The sequence below is a fragment of the Physeter macrocephalus genome, chromosome 2 (assembly GCF_002837175.3).
Source record: "Physeter macrocephalus isolate SW-GA chromosome 2, ASM283717v5, whole genome shotgun sequence".
In the NCBI taxonomy this organism is placed as follows: Eukaryota; Metazoa; Chordata; class Mammalia; order Artiodactyla; family Physeteridae; genus Physeter; species Physeter macrocephalus.
Window position 1 is genome coordinate 32348130 of NC_041215.1, and position 24633 is coordinate 32372762.

At 42.2% G+C, this 24633-nt stretch overlaps 1 protein-coding gene across 1 annotated transcript in view; it reads left to right on the top strand.

The window, feature by feature from the left end:
• Positions 1-641: 641 nt before the first annotated feature.
• Positions 642-24633, top strand: part of CNTNAP5 (contactin associated protein family member 5) — an 879838-nt gene continuing 855846 nt past the window's right edge. The window contains exon 1 of the mRNA XM_024115033.1: positions 642-720. Within this exon, the coding sequence (XP_023970801.1) occupies positions 642-720 (79 nt within the window). The remainder of the gene's footprint in view (positions 721-24633) is intronic.

A 24633-nucleotide genomic window follows, 5' to 3' on the forward strand; every position in this document is an offset into this window, starting at 1 on the left:
CCTTTATGCACTCCCCCCGCCACACACACATTGGGGGGCGGAGAGGGAGGGGAAGCCAAAGAGACGGAGGTAGAGATGGAAATGTGCGCTCCCTCCCCGGTCCCCTGCAAGTGGCCGGCGCGCACCGCAGCGCCCGCCGGCCCGGGTGGAAGGCGCCGGAGCCGGGCGAAGACCCGCCCAGGCCGCTCCCACCGGAGAGCGAGGGGCGGGCCTGGCCGGGGGCGGCGCCGCGCGCCACGCTCGCCTATAAGGAGCTGTCCGCCGCCCGGGTGCTGATTCCAGCTCTAGCTGCCGACGAGGTGCAGTCGGCGGTCGGGCGAGCTCGGCGCCCGCCGTTGCGTCGGGTCGGGGTTTGCGCCTTTAAGGAGGGGGGCGAGGAGGAAGAGGCGAGCGAGGAAGGCGAGTGCTGCCGGCGGCCGTTGCGGGGACAGAACCTCCACCCGCAGCTCCGGAGAAGCCCCCGCCACGGTTTCCGTAGAGCGTTTGGGCACGGGATGGAGTGAAGCCGCGAGTGCCTGTCCAAGGGGGGGTGGGAAGGGGTCAGGCGGTGCAGAGGAGAAAGAGAGAGACAGAAAGGAGAAGCCGCGGCTGGCGCCTGCGAATCTGAGATTCGATTGGGAGGGACCTCTTACTCGGGGGAAATGGATTCTGGACTACGGCTGACCGGCGTTTTCACTTTGTTCTCCGGCTTGTGGCATTTAGGATTAACAGCGGCAAATTGTGAGTACCAGGAGCTGGGGGCGGGTCGGCGAGGTGGGAAACGCTGGCGTTTGGAAAGACGCTCAACTGTCCAAGCGTGTTCAATTGTGTCTGCTCTGAGCGGAGGGAAAGGGGGAAAAATGCTGATTGGTGTGTTTCTATCACTCTAACCATCCCAAAAGTTAGCAGAGCTGGAAGGAGCCGGCCCCGTTGGATTTCCTGCCCTTCTCCCCGAATCGTAAAGTTCGGGGGGGAGAAGGGACGGTTCTCTACCCTCCGCCTCCCGTCCTCTCCGCGTTCTCTGCCTGCCTGGTCTCAGCCGGGGCTTTTCGCGAGCAGGGCCCCCGGTTCAGACTGGATGCACCGGGGGCTGAGCTCCCAGAGACAGAGATGCTCACAGCCACCGCGCTCGGTGGCAGGGGCTCATTTCTGAATGCGGCGGCCTCGCTCGGATTTGTAGTATGCCCACTGCCTCACAATCCATGGCTTTCAGCTCTCTCCTAGAAAGAAGGCTCCAGCTGGGGTATCTTGCAACCAATGGTCATGGGTTTAATAGGGTTGGGAGTTTTGGCCTAAGAGTCATGGCCCGATGTAGTCAAACCACAAGATCAACGACTGACCCTGTTACAGGAGGAAGAGCTTTGATGCGCACTCCACCCCCGAAATCTCTGTGCCGAAGAACGCATAACGAGTATGCACTAAGTGTACACTCTGCCGTCCAAGCTCTAACCTCGGCAAGTGCAGGGCATTTAATTTAATAGGCAGGAAGGCTGGACACCTGGGGATGTGCCACCTGCACTGTGTATTTAGAGAACCTCGTTTGTCAAACTTGAATAAATCTCTGGAGCCATCAGAGGTTCAAGCTCAATTGCTCAGCTGCCTCTCTAGGCAGAGAAAGGGAAGTTTTTCCAGCTCTGCAAACTCCTAAATGAGAAAGAATGCAATTAAGCCGTCTGTGTTGTTTCCAGAGATGGTTTATCAAGGTTCCTCAAGCTTCTGGGCGTGCTCCCTTATCTGCTAACCCCCACCATGACCCTCAGAAATATCTAACCGTATTGGAACAGTTTTGATACTATTTTCTTTGGACTCTGAACCATCACTGTTAGAGAAGGGTAGGAAGACCACTTACTACTTACAAGTTTCTCTACCTCACTTCCCACCCTCTTAGGTCCAAGAGCACCTTAAGAAAGAGATACTCAATCCAGGGTTATACCGCAAAGGAAGACACTTAGACAAATGTCGTTTACTGAGAATGGTCTAAAGCTGAGCCAGTGTTTCTATCTGTGATTGGAAGTTTTGGGGATCCAAAATCGATAGTTAGTGGAAATGTGTTGTAAAGATTTTATTAAAGTTTGTATTCTAGAGGAGTGCTGAAGAGGTCAACCTCTTTAAAAAGGAGCCAAAGGGCCTTAGCTCAGAAATTATTTCAGAGCATAGGTAGAGACAGGGTAGAATCGGATGTTTCTCTCCTCTTCCTCCCCTCCCCACATCCTCCTCCTTCTCCTTTTTTTCTTTTTTTAAGTAAAATTGTTCCCATGGTGCTTTAGAAAAACATCTAAGTGGTTCAGTAAGAAGTTAGGCACAGTGCTGAGTTAGTTTCTGTACTTCCTAAAACACTAGAGGTCAGTATTGTCCTAATGATGCAAAGGTGTGGCAACGAAATAGCCCGTGGTTTTCCTTTAGCACATTTACCTACCTGAAAATAGTGAATATTTTGAAGATCCATGAAGGAGGGATGAGGAATAAGGGTGAAATAAATAGAACATACTCTATAGGAATATGGTTTGGGCTTCCTTATGTAGCACCTTTTCTTAAAGCAAGGAAAAAAATTATAGAACGGCTTTTTCTGTAAACTAATTGAATTATGGTTAATGTTATAATAATGCTCCTAAAGCCTAAATGGTATGAGTTTAAGGCTCGTGCTTATCATTACTGATGCAGCAATAAAGCTAATTCTAAACATTTAAAATAAAACTTTGTGATAATGATCTTTAGTATTTCATCAGGGACAGTTGAATTTACCTGTTTCCAATCAGCATTTCAGTTGAATGCACGCTGCTTGCTAAATATTTTGGGGTCAATGTTCCTAAAGTATAATGTTAAATGTTTTTATTTTGCCAAACAAAATGTATTAATTCAGTGAACAATAGAATAGCAGCAGAAAATTACTTCTGAATTCAATCCTGGTGGTCTTTGAAACCTATGATGCAGAACCTCGAAGAAAAAAAAAATTAACATTCTACAATTCTTCCAGACTTTTATTGTCCACTTTGACTTACTAGTTATCTACAACCCATTAACATTTAGATGCATCTAATGAGGAAAAGAAATCTCCTTTCAAATAGTCAATTTGTGTAAGCTTATAGATAATTTGGAAGATTTTTTTCCCAAGATTATTATTTCTATATTTTGAAGTAATACTTCAAGTCACTCATGACAGTTGTCTTGGAAATGGATTATTTACCCATGATGCTCCATGGTATACCTGTGAACTTTGCTCAAGTAAAAACAACTTTTAATTGTTTCCATTCTTCTAATAATAATTTTTGCTGTTGTTATTGCTGTGTGTATGTAGGATGTGTGTGTGTTTGTGTGTGTGTATGTGTGTTTAATTTTCTCATAATCTGAGCAAAACTTGGGAATTTAGCTGTAAGGGAAAAAAAGAATGCTTACCCTATTATAGATTTTATAAGTTTCTAATTAAACAAAATTAAATAAAGTTAGGTTAGAAGGCCAGCTACAGTATAGATAATATGAATCTGTGCAGAGAACATAATTACCCACCAGTAATAAAAACTCTGGAAATTCCCCAATTTCGGATTTTCAGGATATTAAATAGCTATAACACTTCCTTTGGGTTTACCCTGAGGGAATTCGTTAATTTCAAATGTAGATATGATAGGACAATGTTAAATGAAAAACCATTTTACATATAATATCAGCTCCTTTGACACAGGAAGAAGCGATGTGACTTGATAGTTGGTTAAAGTGAAACCAGGAGTTTGAAATGCTAGGAGTTCTAGCTCTAGTTATGCCACAGCTAAAATGCCAAATGCCCATCAGGTGATGCATCGTTTCTGTGCTCACAGCTCAGGTATAAAATAGCAATTGAGATATATATCTACTTCCAAATAGAACAGCAGCTCAAATTTTGCAGAGGAGAGTCTTCGAATAGTGGGTACGTTGAAAGACTATTATAGTGGGAGAACTTGCATTCAGAAGATAAGAGGAATGCAGGAGACACTTATAGGGTCGCTGTTCACTTTATTTTACAATAATTGGATGTTACGTGATTATAAAGAGCCTTCATTCTGACCAGTCAGTCACTTTGGATGATCTCTAAGCACCTTATCTCTTTGTTGCTACATATTAGGTTCACACAGATAACAGCCTTGAGAGAGAAATAAAGAACTCTTTACCCCTTTCATCACAGGCAGAACTTTATCGAAAATATAGGAAAATGTCAATCACATTCCTAAAGATCTTCAAATAAAGAGATGCACTGTACCTTGAGTTATCTGAAGCTTACACACAAACACAATCAATACGTAATATTATAAATAAACAAACGTCAGATTATCTTCAGCAGGAAGGTGTTTGCGGTATACTTTCTGTGGCGTTTATGGTCATCCGAAGCGAAAGAAGCATTCTAATGCTCGTTTGGAAGAGTCCTGAAGATTTTCCCATGGTTGAATGGGCTCATCTTTCACCATCCATATGAACTCTCTTGCCTTTCTCTCCGTATGGCCCCCGTCTCCAAACCAAGTTCATATTTCCACAACTGAAAAATATGAACAGCTAGACTAGCAATTTTCCCACAAGGGTATAGACTTACAAGAAAGTTAGGTTCTATAAGAATCACCTTACTCACCCCCACCTCTTATTCTCATTCTAATGAATGACTGTCTTCTAAGTTGCAGGGTTTTTTTCCCTGCCCCTCTTGCCTTTTCCTTCTTTAGTGGCACCCAGTTTCTCTTTACTAGATTGCCTTACTTTTCAGTGTCCATTTGTTACAAAACAAAATAATATGATGTCGTTTGCAATGTTCCTATAGCCTTTAGTTGGTGAACCAAAGCCCTTTATCCTCTATGCCAGAACTCTGCTGAAATATGACCTATATATACAAAGCTAATTACCCTTGTCATATAGGACAGGGAGGAGATGCTCTAGTTACCTGAAAGGCCAGAATACAAAAGTCATTCACTCAATAAGGCTTTATTTTGAAGCTTCAGTGTACTCATTTGGAGCCTAATGACATTTTTTTAATTCATAGGGGAAACTGTCTTTATTCATCAAAATTCTGACACTTTCTGGCAGATGTCCTTATAAAGGTTATTGACTTATCCTAATGATGTTGGTGTATTAAGACGTTGGGTCAAATGATTATTAAGGTCTTATTTGTCCCAATACATTTTCGTCTTTAACAGTTGATGTTGCCTACTGGTCATTCCATTTGGATACGTCTGGGATAATTGTGCTCAAAATTGTTAAGCGATTATATTTAGAATAACAACTTAATAGGGTTTTAATTCCTACTCACTGCTATGCACTTTGTATCTCTCACGCCATGTGCCGTGTTCACATAATTTGACAAGGCAGCACAGCCAGGTAGACTTTGTTAAATCGGGTTTGCAGATGACTAAATTTAAGGTTAATAGAAGTTAATAAATTTCCCAGGATCATAAAGCTAAGCAATGAAAAAAAAATTTAGGATCTGGACCCAAATCTATCTATTTCCAAAGATCAGACTCTTTGCAAGATATGAAATTAATTCCCATGCATTCTGATGGGGTCTATGTGTGAGCATCTGTAGAACGTTGCCTTGGGATCTCTGTGGTTAGTCTCTGCAGTCTATCCATAGCGAAGGGCATGGAGGCAGCCGCTTCCACAAGAACCAACTCCTGAGTTATACCTTCAAAAAACAGCCAAACAATTGGGATCTAGATTTGATGCAAGATGCTGAACATCACAGTGGTCAAAGATAGGAAGCCTCATATCTGGAGGAGCACCAGGTGTTTTTTCTTCTACAAGTTTCAGTTTAAAACTTGGTAAGGAAAGGGCATAAGCTTGCTGAAGATTTGTGACCACACACACACAACAATGCCATAAAAGGTACCTCTGTTGGCGTCATGTCTTGTAAGTCTATAGATGCCAGACCAAACATATTATCAATAAATAGCAGGTATGAGCTTCCTTTCTCAACAGAAGGCTGGTCCTGAATGGGCTCTGCCTAATACTCTAAATTTCATCCCAGTGACTCCTCCCACATTGCCTTATTTCCAGTTTATGGAACTCCGCCGTCCAAAACGAGCCATGTTTTCTCACATCTCCTTGCATTTATTTGCATATGCCGTCTGCTTGGTCTAGAATGCCCTTTCACATTTTTACCTTCTGTCACTTTCTCCATCCCCCTCTCCCCCAACAAACACACTTTCCCCAGGCTGGGTCAAATGTCTCTTTATATTACTACTATATTTCCATAACACTTCTTATAGTCCTTGTCTCCCCAGCTAGATGCACATTTCCCTGATTATCATATTTTATTTGAATGTCTATAGTCAGTATCTAAAATACTGGGCAAATGCATGGATGAGAGAATAAATGAATGGGTTCCAATTAAAATTTTTCATTTCTAAACTAAGATCCTTCTGTGGTCCAGCTGCTAGAATCTTTTAAAATGTATTTGTTTTATGGTTTTGTTTTGTTTTTTCAAGTGACAAGTATTACCTCTTCTAGTTTTGAAAATGTTAAGAAGTTAGCATGTGTAGCTTTTAAGTGAAACAGCAGAAGTTTAGATAATTTGACTGGATATGGAGCTGATAAATGGGCCCCTGCCTTTACACAGGGCTGCACATTTCCATGAGTTTGCTGGCATGATCTTATTTCTGTGTCAAATGGCTACTTATTCCTAAAAGAGAAAGTCTCTCCATTCATTTGACCTCAGTACCAATTTTGAGCTAATTTTATTAACTTGCTTTTGCAATTTTAATGAGTGTTTCTTATATAGTCTGAAAATACACAGATATATATTGCTATAAAAGTCCTTCTTCATAGCCCAGGGTTCAGTATAAAGAGGAAACGTTTATCTAATGGGGCTTTAGTCATAAATTACTGGAAAGATCTTATTTAATTGCAAACCTACAACACTGCCTGATAACATAATCCTGAGTCTCTGATGTCATCTTCTTAAGCTGTGGTTGGGAGAAGATTAAGTGTTAAGCATATGTGTGTGTTACTCATTTGAAAAACTTATCGAAGAAATGAATCCCAATGAAAGTTTCTCTTTCTGAGAGTCAAGTTTTTCTATGAAGCTGGAGAAATAAAGATGCATAAGAAGATAGAGTCCATGACCCCAAGGAACTTTGAACATGAGCAGCCAGAAAAATAAATCTTTAATCACATCAAAGTGATAAATGCTATAATGAAGGTAAGCGCAGAGTGTAATGTAAGGCACATGTGAGCATCTCAAACTGGCTGGGGCATCAAGGCAGGCTCTCTGAGGGAAACAGAGACTTGAAGTCAAACTTCCCAGCTGGGGAAAAGAGGGGAGGTTATTACAGGCTTTCTGTGTTGTAGTTACTACTTGTAAGAGTGGCTCGTAGGCATAGGGGTAGAATAAGAAGCTAGACAACTAGGTAAACATGGGAGTCTTTGATTTTTACTGTTATAACTATGGAGAGTCATCAAAGGATTTTGCACATGTAATTAGACAATACTAATCAGATTTTTGTTTTTAAAAAATCGCCGTGTGGAGGACAGATTAAAATGGGCGAAGGCTAGTAGTAAGAAAGCCAGGGAAGAGCTTATTACATTAACTCAGGTGATAATTAATAAGGGCCTAAGGAAGAAAGTTTCAGAATCTGCAAAGGTCATAAAGAATCAGAAAGAAAATCATGAGCCAGGTCAATTCAAACCCTAGGAACCTGTGAGCTAGTAAACTCACAGAAGGCACAGATTTGTGGTTAAAATGTATTCTGTAGCTTCTCCCATTGTTTTTGACAAATGAGAGCTATAGATGCTAGAAAAGGTGCTCTGTTTTCTGAAATGAAGTTCTTCTCAGGGAATACCACACGTCCATATTCTCAGTGCAGTATATTTCATATTTGCATGACACCGTATAGCCCATGCTGTCTGTATCCGTCATCCTGATGCATCTTATAGTCTGTAAATTATGCTGGTTTTTGTCAGCAGAGTAAGAACTAGTCATTAAGGATGATGCAATTAAATCTCAGCATCCCATTCTCATCCCCCCTCTGGCAGGGGGGTAAACTAGGGATCATTACTACTATCAGAGGTCGCTCCGTGGAAAAACAAACAGGGGAAGTTGGGTAAGCCATGTTGATTTGCTATCATTGGTAATTGATTTGCTGGCATAAATTCCATGTCTCTACATTTCTAATTGCTTTTGTGCATATTCTCGGGGGGTTGATTAATGCCATCTGTTCCCTGGATCAGCTGAATTGATTGAGTTTTAAAGGACGACAACAGCAGTGTTGAAGATAGAAAGTGAAGGAAAATGCCAAAACACAGCTCGTGGTGTATATTATTTTTAACTCTCCACCTTTGGAAGCAGATATAGCCTTCTGAAGACAGTCCAAGGCAAATAGCAACCTAAAGAGATTTGCCTAACAGACAGACGCTTGTAGGTGTGCGTCTAGGCTACTGTTTGCTGAATATATATGTTCAGTTCCCTTTCCCCCCTCCTCCCCGCCCTCCCATTCTCCCTTCCTTTCCGCCTTGCTTCCTTTCTCTTCTTCCTTCCTCTCTTCCCCACTTTACTCTCTGTCATGTGGCCATGTATTTTGGGTATTACCGTTGGCTTTTGCCTGATTATGTTAAGGTGGGAAGAGAGGGGAGAAAGACGTCTGTTGGATGCTGGTGCTGCCTTGCGTGTGGGCACAGTCACCAAATGTGAAACCTCCATCAAGACCTATTCTAAGGGCAGTCCTGACAGAGATCTGCCACCCACCGCCCTTGGGAAAGCCCACTGGATTCCAACGCCCTCACCCCATCTGTCCCCAAACAGCTCTTCTGTTAACTCCATTAGTCCCTGAATCTGTAGATGTGAGAAAAAGCCTTTCAATTCATACAGAGAAGCCCTAAGACACAGAGCCTCAACTGGGAAAGAAAATATAGGAATTTAAATCTGTACTGAACTCTGCTGGACGGAGAGAAACAGACCTTTTCCAAAAGAAACGTTTCTAGAAGAGATAGAGCTGGGTGTTTGAAGGAGGGGAAGAGAATGTTTTGAGTTGGGGAAAGGCAAAGTAGAGGAATGTTTAGAATGTCCAAGAAAAGTGTCACCAACTTCCTGGTTTTGACCAGACTGACCCTCTGTATTACAAGGGTGAACGTATTATACAACAGGTGGGCAATGGGGAGGTGACAGAGGACAGTAGAAAGGGCATAGGTCACACAATTCTGGGTTGATGTGACTCTCACTCAGTGAGTATTTCCTATGGATACTAACATGAGCCTTATAGAATCAGTGTAAGTATAACATGAGTAACTCAGTATAAATCACACATGATGTGGGAATTCAATAATTAGACTTGTTATAATTAACAATGAACCTCAACATGGATTCTCTCAAAATCAGTTACAATAGCAATCAAGGCAGAGACAACTACATTTCCATTCTTAAGCAAAGGTGGAGGGGCTCACTCTCCCTTCATCACAGGGCTGAGTGATTGCCGAGGCAGATGGAAACGTTCTCATTTTAACTCTGGTGTCAGAGGGATTGTGGGCAGATTCAGTCCTTACCTTACAGAGACATGTGACTGTCTGGGTTCCTCACTTAATTCCTGGGCTCTGTCAAAGTGTGATCAGGTATGATCCCTGCCTCTGGGCTTTGGCCAGTGAACCTCACAAGGGGAGTGGAGAAAAGAGCTTCCTCTAGAAAAGTAAGGAGCATATCCCCTCCAGAAAACCCTGGCAGAAGATGTCAGACTTAGGGAGAAGCATCCTTGAACAGACCTTGAGAAAAAAATCAGTGAACCTGAGCAGAAGTATATGTAGTGTTCCCAGTAGCCTAAGCTCTCCATTTGCAGGAGACTCGGGGAGAGGGAAGTTAAATCCAAAGGTTCGGAGAGCTGTGCTTTCTTTCTGGGTGTTGCTGAAGGCTGCTCTTGGTGGATACATAGTACAAGTGTTCTCTTGTTCTTGTAAATGTTGGGTTAAAATCAGGTACTGCTACAATGCCCGGTGAATTATAAATGCTAATCCACCTTCAGATGCATCATTCTTTCATTCATTCATTCAAAAAATACTTATGAAATGGCTACTATGCACTTATTCCTCTGTACATTCATGAAAGCCTACTGTTCATTGAAAATCAGTTGATGAGGGGAAGATTTGGATTGCTGTTCACATAGTCCAGAAACAACAACAACAAAAGATAGTAGTGTCTCTTCAAATCAAAGCCAGGGCACTGGGGTCCTCCACTCTAGTCTTGCTTATGGTATGAAGCACCTCTTTCCTCTTCCTGGGTCTTTTCTCTTGCTTCCTTATCTTCAGTGTTTCTTCTCCTTCACTCCAATTTGCCTTCTTTTTGATTTTTCTTCCTTCTTCCACGTCCTTCCCTTCCCCATGTTCTTCTCCTCCTGTCCCCTCCCTGTCTCTCTTCTCACCTCTCTCTCTCTTTTCTATCCCCGTCCTTCACTTTGCCTGTTTCAATTAACATTTAGTAAATGACTTCTCTTTTATTGTTTTATGGCCGAAGCTAATGCTTTTGAAACTTTGCCATTGAAGTGCTGCTTGATGGAAAAAAGAGTGCAAGGAACCCAGGGGAGTCCGAGAGCTCAGCTTCACGTGGCCGCTGAAGCATGTCATTTCTTGAATCTTGTCTTAAACACTCAGACAAATTTGCCTTCTGCTCCATATTACATCCATGTGTATATTATGAGGAAAATATTTTCCCACAATCTGATTAAAAATTGATGAGCATAATTGATTCCCTTAACCCATGTAAAGGGCCACATACACCCAGGGGCACAGGCCTAAGCTTTTTGGCTCTGTCCCCCTATTGACACCTTCTAGGATTCCTATATGAACGAGAACAACCTCCCTGTCTCTTCTCTCACCTTGGAACAGGTAGCTTCCTTTCCCATCAACGGTGCCTGGGCTGTGGGCTGCAGATTATGCTTAATCGATAATGGGAGGTGAGAAGAGCTTATCAATGCACAGGAGGAAAGGAAACCCACAAGTCTGCTTGGTGAAATGGGGCTTTTGGGAGGGGCTGTGGGTAAGAAGTCTGCTCAGCCCCACTCCGAGTCTGCGCCACACTCCATGGCAGTCACCTGGCGATCTGCTGCCCCATGCACGGAGCTTACCTTTGAGTAAATGAGCTCTTCCAGGTTACAGGATTGGGGTCAACGATGGCAGATTGTTTTCTGATTGGAGACAGGCTGAGCTCACCAGGATATTAAAAGAGAGATTAATGCCTCTCCTACAACAATCAGGAACCGTCCGACACAGTCACAAGAAATGAAACCAGCAGATTGGAATGTCAGAGCATTGGAGATGAGAGATAAAGTTAAGTGATGTGTATCTTCCCTGGAAGGGCTTCCAAACATACACCTCATGCCAGGGGTCGTGCCCGATGGGCTCATTCTTTTCCTCCCCACAGTTTGATGTGATAGTTACCCTCCTCCCCATTCTAGGGTGAGTGTGTGCCAGCTTGGTCCATCAGGTGATCTACCCAGGATCAGATAGCTTGCAGATGGTCACCCTAGGATGATAACGCACGTTTCCCTGATTCCAGAATCCATACTCCGTTACACTCTATCTGCCATTCCCTTGAGCCCAAAGCTAAGGCTGAGCTGTTCTTGAACTTGAGAGGACCAACCTTGCAGACCTTCTCTCTGACCCAGGGCGAGAAATGTCTTATCAGTCTAGACCTACAGATTCCTCCCCCATGTGCAGGTCATCTTATTCTAACCTTGCAGGCAGCACTTCCCCCATAACTCGAAATCCCTGTGGCAGACCGTTCCTGTAAGTCTGGCTGTTTGTAACGCTTGGTTGTCTTACTCGCTAAAGCCTTTACCCTTAAGGCTCTGTGCCCATCACTAGTGGCCTTGTGGGTTCCACGATTAGTGTCCACTGTTAGTGTGTCTGCTCCCCGTTTCATGCTCCCTAGAGACCATCCTCTCGAAGTACAGTATTTTCATCACTCCATCATACTGTACCCCTCCTAGATTTTGTTAGATGGATGTTCTGTTTTATTGTTTGTTTGTTTGTTGTAAAATTGGTGCTAATAAGAAGACCCCTCTGTGTGATACTTCGATAATACGTTCTAATAAGGCAAGAACTGGCTTGCATTCAGATCTGCTTTCTGTCTTCGGGCTGCAGAATTCAACCCATATCCAGCCCCTAACCTCCTTTCACGCAGTGGGGATAGATGGGAGGGAGGGTTTTGAACAAGCACATGCTGAATACCGTTACTCTCCACCGCAGATGAGGTCCCGTGATGAGCATGGGCTCTGGGGGCCTCAGAGAGTCTGCTTGGCAGAGAAAGGCCACCCCCCACTTTGTCCAACTTTCTTTCGTCACCAGCTGCATGGAAAGCCAGACCCAGGAATTCTGTGCTTTATTCTCCAGCTCCCCTGCCTTGGTCCCTTCGACCTGGGCTATTGTTTGGCTGAGTTGTGAGGTCTCTGTGTCGCCTTGGTCCTCTTTTTCAGCTATTTACGTGTCTCAATGGACCTTCTTGCTTAGGTTTGAAGAGGCTGAGTGATTTGTTCAAGGGTCAGCACCCTCACAGCTTTGCATCTGTTCCTCCATCCATGGCTGCCATCAGGAAAGGACGTGGCGGATCCCAAAGTCATTCACACTGACTGAGGAAAAGAATCAGTGCTGTGTTCTAGCTCTCAGAAAGAATGAGTGCTCCAAGAAATAAGACCTTAAATATTTAAACTTATTTTAGGAGGAGAATGTTTTGGTTTCCAAAATGAAGTCTTATGCAGAATTTCTATGTAAAATAAATTACACATATGGCGGCTTTGGGGGAAATGGGGAGAGGAGATGCAGAATCCTTTCACTCAGCTGACTCTCCTCTCTCTGATTCTTCATGGAAGTACCACACAAAGCCTTCTGCCTTACCTGTAATTGTAGGAATCTCCAAGTTTATAATTTCATGCAAAGGTGATTAGGCATATGATGGTTTTGGGAAAAGTGGGGGTGGTGACCTCAATGGTAGCCAACACTTGGCTGGTGTGAAGTAGCAAGGCCACCCTGGGTGCTTGCCACCTGCGTCTGGTCTGTTTGCATCACTTGATGACCTGGTGTGGAGGTTATTAAATATTTTAAATATTACCTCTGTCCAGGTGCCCATTTTATCCCTTTGAAAGTCTGTTTTTTTCTTGTTGCTATTTTATATAAGTCTCAGGGCAAGGGTATCTTATTGGCATTTAGGGATTTGAAAAGATAGTAGCTTGTCAAACAAATGCTTCCTCATTTTGATCTTCTTAATGTGAATAGCCATTCTTAGGTTAAAAAAAGATTATCTTATGAAGGTCCTTGAATTATCCGCCTCCATCCCAGAATATTCCCTTGTGACCTTTTTTTATTTATTTTATTTTTTATTGAATACAGTTGATTTACAATGCTGTATTAGATTCTCCTGTACAGCAGAGGGATTCAGATATACATATATGTGTATATGTGTATATATATATATATATATATATATATATATACACATCCTTTTTTATATTCTTTTCCATTCTTGTTCATCACAGGATACTGAATATATTTCCCTGTGCTATACAGTAGGAACTTGTTGTTTATCTATTCTCTATACAATAGTTTGCATCTGCTAATCCCAAACTCCGAATCCATGCCTTTCCCACCCCCCTCCCCCTTGGGAACAATAAGTCTGTTCTCTATGTCTGTCAGAATGGCCATCATTAAAAAGTCCACAAATAACAAATGCCGGAGAGGGTGTGGAGGAAAGGGAACCCTCCAAAACTGTTGGTGGGAATGTAAGTTGGTGCAGCCACTATGGAAAACAGTATGGAGGTTCCTTAAAAAACTAAAAAATAGAGCTACCATATGGTCAAGCAATCTCACCCCTGGGCATATGTCTGGATAAAACTATAATTCAAAAAAGATACATGTGCCCCTTTGACCTTTTCAAAAGAAGGGGATTTCATGTTGGCCATACAGTGAATGCAAAATAACTACTTGATAAACTGAATTAAAGTATAGACAGGTTAAATGAAAGCCAAGTACAGACAGCGTGCCTGGTTTAGGGACAGTACAGGGGCAAAGAGCTACCATACAGTCGAGTGCCCCCTCCGTAATCTCAGGCCTGTGTCTCCTAACTTTCGTGAGCTCCTCTCAGTGCTCCCTAATGTTGATGAATGTGACTAGACCTGGTGAAAGTGCACGCATGAAATTAAGTAGGGTTCAATCTCGGTTTCTGGTTCTGGTCGGAGTGTTAATTGTCAGCATTTGCTTGCATGTTTGCTTAGTGTACCGTTCAGGTGGAAGACCTAAATAGACATTTCACCAAAGAAAACATACAGGTGGCCAAGAGGCCTATGAAAAGATGCTCAACATCCCCAGCAATCCCACTACTGGACATATACCCTGAGAAAACCATAACTCAAAAATAGACATGTACCACAATGTTCACTGCAGCACTGTTTACAATGGCTAGGACATGGAAGCAACCTAAATGTCCATCAACAGTTGAATAGATAAAGAAGGTGTGGCACATATATATATACAATGGAATATTACTCAGCCATAAAAAGAAACGAAATTGAGTTATTTGTAGTGAGGTGGATGGACCTAGAGTCTGTCATACAGAGTGAAGTAAGTCAGAAAAACAAATACCGTATGCTAATGCATATATATGGAATCTAAAATAAATGGTACTGATGAACCTAGTGGCAGGACAGGAATAAAGACACAGACGTAGAGAATGGACTTGAGGACACAGAGAGGTGAGGGGGAAGCTGGGGTGAAGTGAGAGAAACATCGGCATATATACACTACCAGATGTAAAATAGATAGCTAGTGGGAAGCAGCTGCATAGCACAGGGAGATCAGCTCGGTGCTTTGTGACCACCTAGAGGGGTGGGATAGGGAGGGTGGGAGGGAGACGCAAGAGGGAGGAGATATGAGGACATATGTATACATATAGCTGATTCACTTTGCTGTACAACAGAAACTAACACAGCAATGTAAAGCAGTTATACTGCAATAAAGATGTTTAAAATAAAAAAGAAAATCACGTTGCATTGACATCTGCGCTGTACTCACATATGAGTGAACTCCAAATACTCCTGCTCTGCATTCTTTTTTTTTTAAATTGGACCTATTGCTTTATTTTATTTTATTTATTTATTTATTTTTCGAGCTGTGCCACACAGCTTACAAGATCTTAATTCCCCAACCAGGGATTGAACCCAGACCAATGGCAGTGAAAGTGCCAAGTGCTAACCACTGGACCACCAGGAAATTCCCTGCTCTGCATTCTTAATAGAATTGAAAATAATACGTAATTTATAATACTATATATGTACACATACACACACATATATATAATAAATTTGAGATGTTATTAGTTTTCTTTCATGGTTAATATTCCAGGTAGAATTTTACATGTGTATACACTCTACGTGAACTGCTTGTGCTGGAAAAAAGTCAAAATTTATTATCCCCCAAGGTCAGTACTGACTTGGGTGTCACCTTTGTGAATATTTACCTCTCTAGATAATGAATTGAAATGGGCATTTGGATGGAAATTAATATCTATTTACTTTCTGCAATCAAATGTGTTTTGCCACGAGAATGAGTAAATGCTTTTGGGAGGCATGCAGATGTGTCCCACTGTGGAGACTCTGTTTCAGGGTGACGTTCAGTAAGATCTTTTGCGTCCTGATTTATGGTGAGTTTGGTTTTTTTTTATAGTTCTTTCACATGATTCTTTTACCTAATGGACAGGATACAAAACTTCAAATATATTCAGCTTGACATTTCAGTAACATAATCAGGAGATAATGATACGTGAGCATATGGGTAATAAGTACACATGGGATTAATGAGCAACTTGGCCTTGGGATTTATTTAGGACACGCTACCTGAGAAACACAGAGCTCCTTCAACAGTGATCTAATTCAGTGAAGAATACAGGAAGAGACATAAAATTACAAAGTGCTTCCTTTGGTTTTGAGCTATTGATTTTTTGTTTTGAAAAGAACCTTGTGATGTGTCATGTGTTTTGGAGACATGATATATATGTCTGTGTGTGTCTGTGTGTGTGTGTATTTGTACGTTGCTCACATCTTTCTTAACAAAAGTCAGTGTCTCACACATATCCAGGCGTCTTTTAATATACCAAACCAATTTGAAATTCTTTCTAAAATTGTGAGTCTACAATAGAGATATTCTCTGTTGTCCTTTCATCACTGTTTTGGGGTATTAAGTAGCAATATATATCGCTATATATATATATATATGTATGTTCTGGCTTAAAAAGAACTGGTAAGACATTTAAATAAAAGTATAGCTGTGACAGGTGCTGTGTGCTGTTATATATGCACAGTATGTACATATGCTTTTCTCTACCAGTGTCCACACACATTGCATTCTTGGTTTTGTCACTTATAAACAAGACAGATTACTTGAGGTGTCATGTCAGCAAATCTTTTCTAGCTGTTAATGATCTGATAAAAGACCTGGACTTAGGAAAGAATATTATAATTAAGTACAGACTGTGGATTCATAGTCAAGCGACTAAACCACTGTGAAAATTCATTAGTAAAGTTAGTCCGAGAAACATCTGAGCAAGTGAAAAAAAGCATTTCAAGGGAAGAATGTATAACTCAACTGATGCTCTCACCCTTGTTGATATGTTGTCTGGGGTAAAGATTTCTATGTTTTCCGGATAAATATCCATTTTTGTTGGAAAATTCAATTTGACTTGTTGGGTTCCTATAGCTAGTTGTTGTGAGTCTTTATTGGGGCAATAATGTCATTTGGTGTATGGGAAAATAAAAATACCTTGCTTGATAGCCAGTGAAAGTCTAATTTTACACACCATCCAAATCTCATGCCACATTAGAAGTGAAAGCCAGTATGGCACCTTGCTTCTTGTGCTGGGAAGGTATGATTCCTGGAAGAAGCCTAAAGACATTGGGAGGTTTCTTTGTCCATATTTGCATGTACATGTGCACACATATGTGTTCAGTGCCTATTAATTTAGCTTGGGCTTCTCTTTTAAAACAAATTAAATCTGGTATTAAATCAGTTGTTCTCAACTGGAAATGATTTTGCCCCAGGGGACATTTGGCAATGTCTGGAGACGTGTTGTCACAACTGGGGGCTTGCTACTAGCATCTAGTTGGTAGAATCCAGGGATGTTAGTAAACACCCAATAATGGACAGGAATGCACCCTACAACAGATAACTATCAGCCCAAAATGTCGAGATAGCTAAATTCTGAGTGACCCTGTTTCAGCTGTCAGTCATTTATGGATCATCATGTATTAATTTAAAAAAATGCCCAACACACATACACATACAAACACACACACACACACACACACACACACAACTTCCTTCTAACATCTAGTCTTGTAGAAGCATGTTTAGAGTAGAAGAAGATATACATCCGGTCTTGATTTTGCCACTTACTGGCCATGTGACTTTGTGCTCATCATTCCACATTTTTCCCAAATACGGGTGATGACATCCACACTGACTACCAGCCGTTGTGAATAAGAAATGAGATAAGGTGTGTCTTTGGAGAAGCTGTACGCATATATTTTTGATATATTGATACTTATTAGAATTTTTATTGTTTAGAGGAGTCCTGTCCTGGCTAGACTGTCCCTAAGACTTTACACAAACAAGAGATGACAGGGTTGCTGTGGGCACAAGGTGAAGTGGGACCAAGGGGACGTGACCTGGACTGGGAGTTGAAAAGGTCCACTTCACACCATTGTTCAGTCTTTCTAGTTACCTTGTGGTTCCACTTTTAGTCCTGTCTTGAAAATCATCTGGTCAGACCGCCTTTGGCAGAGCACCACGTGCTGTCGTGCAATAGCTAAAGTCCACGTCATAGCTAAGTACTTTCTATTCGTCATTTTGTTTTCTTTTCATAGCCCTCCACCCAGCATACATATACATGCGAGAAGTTCTGAGATGAAACGAAAGGTACCAAAGTGGCCGAGGCAGGTGCTTCTGAGGTGACATAGCCGCATGGCTCAGGAAAGGTCATGAACCAATCTATTCAGAGGACAATTTCTACCTCATTTAGCAGCTCAAAGATCAGTTAGATAAGGGTCTTAGCTTTGATTGGTTATCTGCTCCAAACTAATCTTTGATTTTTAAAATCAATTAAAGCGGAAATAAAGTCTTTAACTTTGTCATTTCAATGGAAATAGGATGGTTGGATTTGGCCTTGGCCTCTACTTGAGTTCTGCTGTTTGAAAATGGCAGATTATGAGGCTGAAGAATTGGAAAAGGGACCTTTGAAGTTGTGGTCCAGCCATAACCTGCATAACCCATGGAGATCTCCACGTTCACTAAAAGCATTCCAGGTAGTTGCCTACTCCATCTTACTTCTCATAGGCATAGAAATATGACTTCACAGGACAGCTCACTTTCCTCTGCAAAAATTATAAGGGATAGGGCATCCTTCCTTCCATTGTACCGAAGTCTGCCTCCAAGTCACTAAACCATTTCCCTTAGCTCTGCTCACCAGACCATCTCAACCCAAGTCTCCTCTCTCTTCACCATGATTTTTCTGCAAATACCTGAGGACAGCTACCCCATTTCTCTTGGTCTTCTTATCTCTTCTTTTCCTTTATTTTTTTGACGACATGATTCTTCCTGGTCAGACTTCCCACCATCATCTTCCCCTGTTTTGTACATATTCTAGTTTGTCAATGATGTATGTGTAAAATATAATGTACAGAATGGAACAGTCATTCCTCCATGTATGTTATTCCTGATTGTGGGGACCACAGTGTGATGGCCATAAAGAACCCTGCGTGGCAGAGGAGGTACGGGAAGGTTTTATAACCACATAAACCCTTAAGTCTAAAATGAATCAAGCTGGATGTCACCAAAGAGATGTTTAAAGGCCATTATCGTCTCTTCTTCCTCCCACTTGCTGTTTTTACTTAATTAGCCCACAACTGATATAAATGGTTCTCCTCACTTTGCTCAAGGGGATCTTGCAAAATTTCATCTTGGTGGTTTCTCCTAAATTGAGTGAACTATGAACTTTCATCTTCCTTCTATCTACTCAGATCTTGCCCCATGGTCCAGTTCCAGCCCTCTCTTCTCTAGTCTTAATTACTCTTGCTTTCCTCTAAACTCTTAAAGTCTATACATTATAAATTACATCTTTAAGCTCTTAATTACATACTGCTTTTTATTGGCCTCTTTCTTTTCATTCAGAATTCGTCCAATTACAATTCAATGCGAAGAACTGCAGTTTGTATGGTCTCTTTGAATATATTACAAAATATGATATTATATAGTCTCTTTGTATATATTTGTATATATTAATAGTAATAGTAATAGTAGCTACCACTATTGACTGTTCACTGTGTATTAGACCTTGTCGTTCATATACATTACTGCTACTTTACTCCACAACTTTATGTGGTTAATATTTTTTAAGAAACTGAGGTTTAGAGAGGCTAAGTAATCTGCCCAGGTCCATACCCCTATGAAGTTGTTGACCTGAGATCCAGCCCTGGTTTCTGATTCCAAACAACTATGTTCTTTCCACTGAGGACAGGATGGTAGACCCTGGCAAGGAGCTGAGCTCCTAATAGTTTCTCAGTCTATTCTGCTTGATTGGAGGAAATCACATCATTTCACAATATTTTCTGAGTACCAGTTACAAACTAGGAACAGCTTTTAGCCTTTGGTGGAAAAAACATGTTCAACACCTGAATATGGACCATGGTGGCATACAGACCAGGGCATCCTACCAGCCTGGAGATCCACCTCCCCAAGGCCTCCTTGTGGAGATAATGGTTCATATTGACCCCTAGTCAGTAGTTACTCTCTCTGCTTTTACTCTTGCTTAAATTTTTTTATATAGCCCTTGGCTGTTCATATCTCCTCAACTGTTATGATAATGGATGCTGTGAAATGATCACAGCATGTTTTTGGACATCTATCATTCAGGGTGACCTCAGCTCTGAACTCCAGCTTTTCAAATGTAGTTTTAGCACCGTCCTCACGGCAGAAGGAAGCAATGATAATGAGGAAACATACACACGATTTAAAACAACACACACATGCACGCACACGCACACGCACACACACACACAAACACACGATTTAAAAAAAAAATTTCCTGGAGCACCAATTTCATTCAAAGGTTAAGAAATTCACTTTAAGGAAAATACAGACATATTCTGGAGTAGAATTTCAAGTCTCATGGAATGTTCAAATGAAACATAAAATTTCGAACATGTGTCTGCCGTCTAAATGTGTATCCAGAAGTTCATGGTTAAGGGTTCACTCTTCTCTGAGTTAGGGACTCCTTAGAAAACAAAACAAAACAAAATAAAACAAAAAAACTTTGTAAAGAGTATCCCTGAATCAATTTCCTTGGGCCAACAGTAACCTTTCAGCTTGGTCTCCACTTGAAAATGTCTTCCTCCAAACATTGTGGTTTTTTTGTTTTGTTTGGGTTTTTTTCTTTTTCCCTTAAGACAGAGTTACTAGGTCATATTATGACACATAACGGTGTCATGGTATGTGTCTTATCTCTCAGCACCCTCTGATTAGAAAAGAAAAACAACAACAAAAACACTGTATATGTGCATTGATAATATTAATGCTCACTTTCTTTTTATTCTAATACCAATTTTTAGATATAGCTCCACTGTTGGTTTTATGTCTTGGGAAAGAATGTAGAATAAAGTGATATTGCCAGAAGCCCCATCACTCTACCTGCCCTCCCCACCTAGCCCAGCCTTCTCACAGGAAGTCCTGCCCTAGACTCTGCATTAGAACTCTTAAGGATTTCCATGTTGTGTTTAAGAGGGGCTGCAAATCCCCCAAAATACTGCACAGATCAATATGTGTGTATGTGCATCTGTGCATTTTTCTTCAGTAAAGGTCATACGTCTCACCTGATTTCCAAAACACCCAGAAAAGATTTTCGAATGACCCAGAAAAGATGAAGAGGGAAAGACACTGTGAGCCTCACTACCTTGCACGTCCTCAGGGAGGGCAGGAGGGGAAGGTCTTCTTCTAGATGCCAGTGACGGTGATTTTTTTTTACCTAAGTGTGCATGAGCTGTGTGTTTTTTCTCAGCTCCTGACATGATGGCCATGAGCTCTGAGGGACTGAGGGGAGTGAAAAAGAGTCCCTCAAAGGGGCAAAGCCGTATAGAATATAAAAGACAAGGACAGGGAAGGGAAGCTTCAGAGATTTCACAATTTTGCCGGTGGCCAGATATGCACATCGCAAACAAGGTGGAATTAATATGGATGAACAGTTTTATTACAAAGAATAGAGATTTAAAAAAACAAAAACAACTATTCAGAGCCTATCCCTTTGTCCTTTCTGACCCCTCCCCTGCCATCTCTCCACAAAAGAGAAAAAGACAGACAAGAACAGCTTAATATCTAGAATTTGCAAGCCTCTGAATCTCCACCAGAAAACAGCTGTCCCCCACTGAGAAACCACCAAAACGTAATCGCTTTCCATTGCATTGGAAGAAAGATGGCTGAGGTGTACCTATCTTCCTGAAAATGTCAGGTGCCCACAGCAATTAACTAAGCACGCTCCTACCAGGTCAAGTTACAGGATGAGGAACGTTTCATACAAAAAAAGATGACAATTGGGTTGTTAATGCTAAGGGGACTTTCTACAGAGAGAGATGAAAAATGATGTCACCAAGGCAAAGGCACTTTATGTCCCCTGAGTAATCCTGTGCCTTGTGAGGAGGAAATGAGTGTGGGGACAGGCTGAGGAAGGTGATGCAGCCATGGGCACACATCTTTTATGAGGTTAAAGAATATATTGGAATGGCCTTAAGATCTCCAAAGTAAGAGATTTCTTTGATACTGAAAATTCAAAAATCCCTAAGACGGGGCTTGAGAGGGCAGCTTGTTCAAATCCTCCTTCCTCAGCATCTACTATGGCCTGAGAACTGAGTCCTTACTATGTGGCAGCAAAAATCAGAATAAGGAAAATGATGAGGAAGACTTAACATTTATGGACACTTACTGCAGACCAAAACCAATTCTGTGCTTTATATCTATTAGCATAGTTAATCTTCCTAATAACCCTGCATGGTAACTATATGTTGAACCCTAGTTTACGGATAAGGAAAGAGACACAGAGAGGTAAAGTCGCCTGCCTAAGGTCACACAGCTGAAATGTGGAAATGTCAGCTCAGGCAGTCTGGTTCCAGGACCCACAGTCTTCATGTCAGAGGCTGGCATCATGTTCCTCATCTGATGAAGGAGAAAATGAAGCTGGGTCAGGTGGAGAAGCTCAGCCAAGGTTTATCACTGATGCACCGAGATTGGCTGGGACCATATTCCATATCATTATATTGGAATTCAGCTCTAGAAGGGATGCTGGTTCCTAACTCTGGTGTCTCCAACAAATCAGGCAGGAAGGCTGTAGTTCAACTGGACTTCAGCCTATCACTCTGGAACATTCCATGCCTTGTGGCATTGAACTCAGCCTCACTGCTATCTCATTTTCTCCGACGTCCCAGGTACATTCCAGTGAAGTCAATGACTCAAGTATAAAGTATAAGATTGTTAAAAAAAATTCGGCTCAATAAATTTTAAAGATCTTATTGACTTTATTCAATGATTTATGAATGGGGCAGCATCCCCCCTAGCAAATAGAAAGGTGCTCTGAGGAGCTGTATAAGATGGACGACTTTTTTTTTTTTTTTTTTTTTTTGCGGTACGCGGGCCTCCCTCTGTTGTGGCCTCTCCTGTTGCGGAGCACAGGCTCCGGACGCGCAGGCTCAGCGGCCGTGGCTCACGGGCCCAGCCGCTCCGCAGCATGTGGGATCCTCCCGGACCGGGGCACGAACCCGCGTCCCCTGCATCGGCAGGCGGACTCCCAACCACTGCGCCACCAGGGAAGCCCCAAGATGGACGACTTTTATAAGCAAAAGGAGGCAGAATAAGGAAGTTACTAGTAAAGAGTGGACTGTTTTAGGCAAGATCACCTTCCTTTGGGGGAAAGCAGGGGTCTTCTAGTGCTGACCAGTGACTGCTGACCAGTGACTGGTTAAAACTGCGTTCCTGGGAAAGGCTGAAACTGTTAGGGGACTGTTGACCGAAACCACCTGCCTTAGCCAGACCCACTTGCCTGAGCTGTCTCACAACAGGAGGTCCTGATAAGGAACATGGTGCTGCCACTGAAAACTAACCAGAAGAATTCGGGAGGGGCCAAAAGGAGGGAGGAGACACCAGCATCCCAGAAACCCTCACGCTGGAATCCACCTTGGCTGAGCAATGTGCATGCCACCAGGAAGGACCCTGAGTCAGACCAAATGTGGGCCAAGCAAGGTGACTGGCCAGAGACAACCCGGAAACTAACCCCATCACCATAAAACCCAAGACTGTGAGCCACGTGGCAGAGCAGCTCTCCTGGGTTCCCTGACCCTGCTGCTCTCCGCCCGGGCCCTCCTTCCAAGTAAAGTCTCTTGCTTTGTCAGCACGTATGTCTCCTTGGACAGTTCATTTTTGAGTGTTAGACAAGAGCCTATTCTCGGGCCCTCGAAGGGGTCCCCCTTCCTGTAACAAAACTGCCATTAGTTTAGGCATTATGCCTTGGTTTGGTGACACAGGCTTAGCGCAAGTGACCCCATCTTGAGCCTGTTGTCTCTTTTTTAACAAGATATAATCTCCTTATTCAGGAATGGGAAGTCTTCCACAAGCCAGCCCCTCTCTCCCTTTTCAGCCATATCTCCCTATGCACTTAGGGTGCATTTATCCAGTACCTAATGTGTACTGTTGATATGCTATAGTGGTATTGAGACAGCCCTGCCTTATGACACTGTAAGGGGAGGAAAAATAATTTTTCCTCTATGTTTTTAGGTTCTTGGCTGTGATCTCCCTGTAATAAAAGACAGGTTAACAGGAGAAAAACAAACAGAAATTTAAGCTTAATAACATGTAAGCCCCCTGTTTACCTGGGAGAGACCCAAAAAAACTCAGTAACTCCCCCAGATGGCTCAAGACTTTATCCAAGTACTTGCTCAGCTAAAGACAAAAGAAAGATGTTGGGCTGGGCAATTATGAGAGGTTACCAGAAAAAGACACAGTGACCAAGGGTAAGGTTGTTATGCAGATTTAAATCCATGCCTTCTCCACAGGAAAGAGTTTCTAAAGACTTAGGCATCCTCCTCTTTCTGTGCAGCAAGGGAGACACCCTTATAAACACAAATGTTTCCTACAGGAGTGCAGCTTCTACTCAGCTTTCAGGTTTTCGCCTGTGTCTACTGTTCCTTAAAATTAACCAGTTCAAGATAATCCTTGTGCCAAAGAGGCATGTGTTGGAGTGGCATACTCTGCTCCCCTTCAACACTTAGAGGCCAGGGACAGAAAGGCCAGTGGAGCATTGTTCCTGATGATCTTGTTACTGAACAAACTTCCTGTGCCCGATGCACAGTGAGGCCAAATAAACTGAAATGTTGGAGTTTGGAGCAGAGGAAGGGTTATTGCAGGGCCAAGCAAGGAGAACGGGTGGCTTGTGCTCAAAACCCCCAAACTCCCCAATGGTTTCGGGGAAAAGTTTTTCTTTTATTTATTTATTTTTTCTTCTACATGTTTATTTTTTGCTTAATGGCTTTTGTTTTCTTTGTTTGTTTCTTTGTTTGCTTTTTGGAAGGGGTTGATATGTCTCTTGTCTCTTTTACTTACTTATTTATTTTGACATCTTTATTGGAGTATAATTTCTCTACAATGATCTGT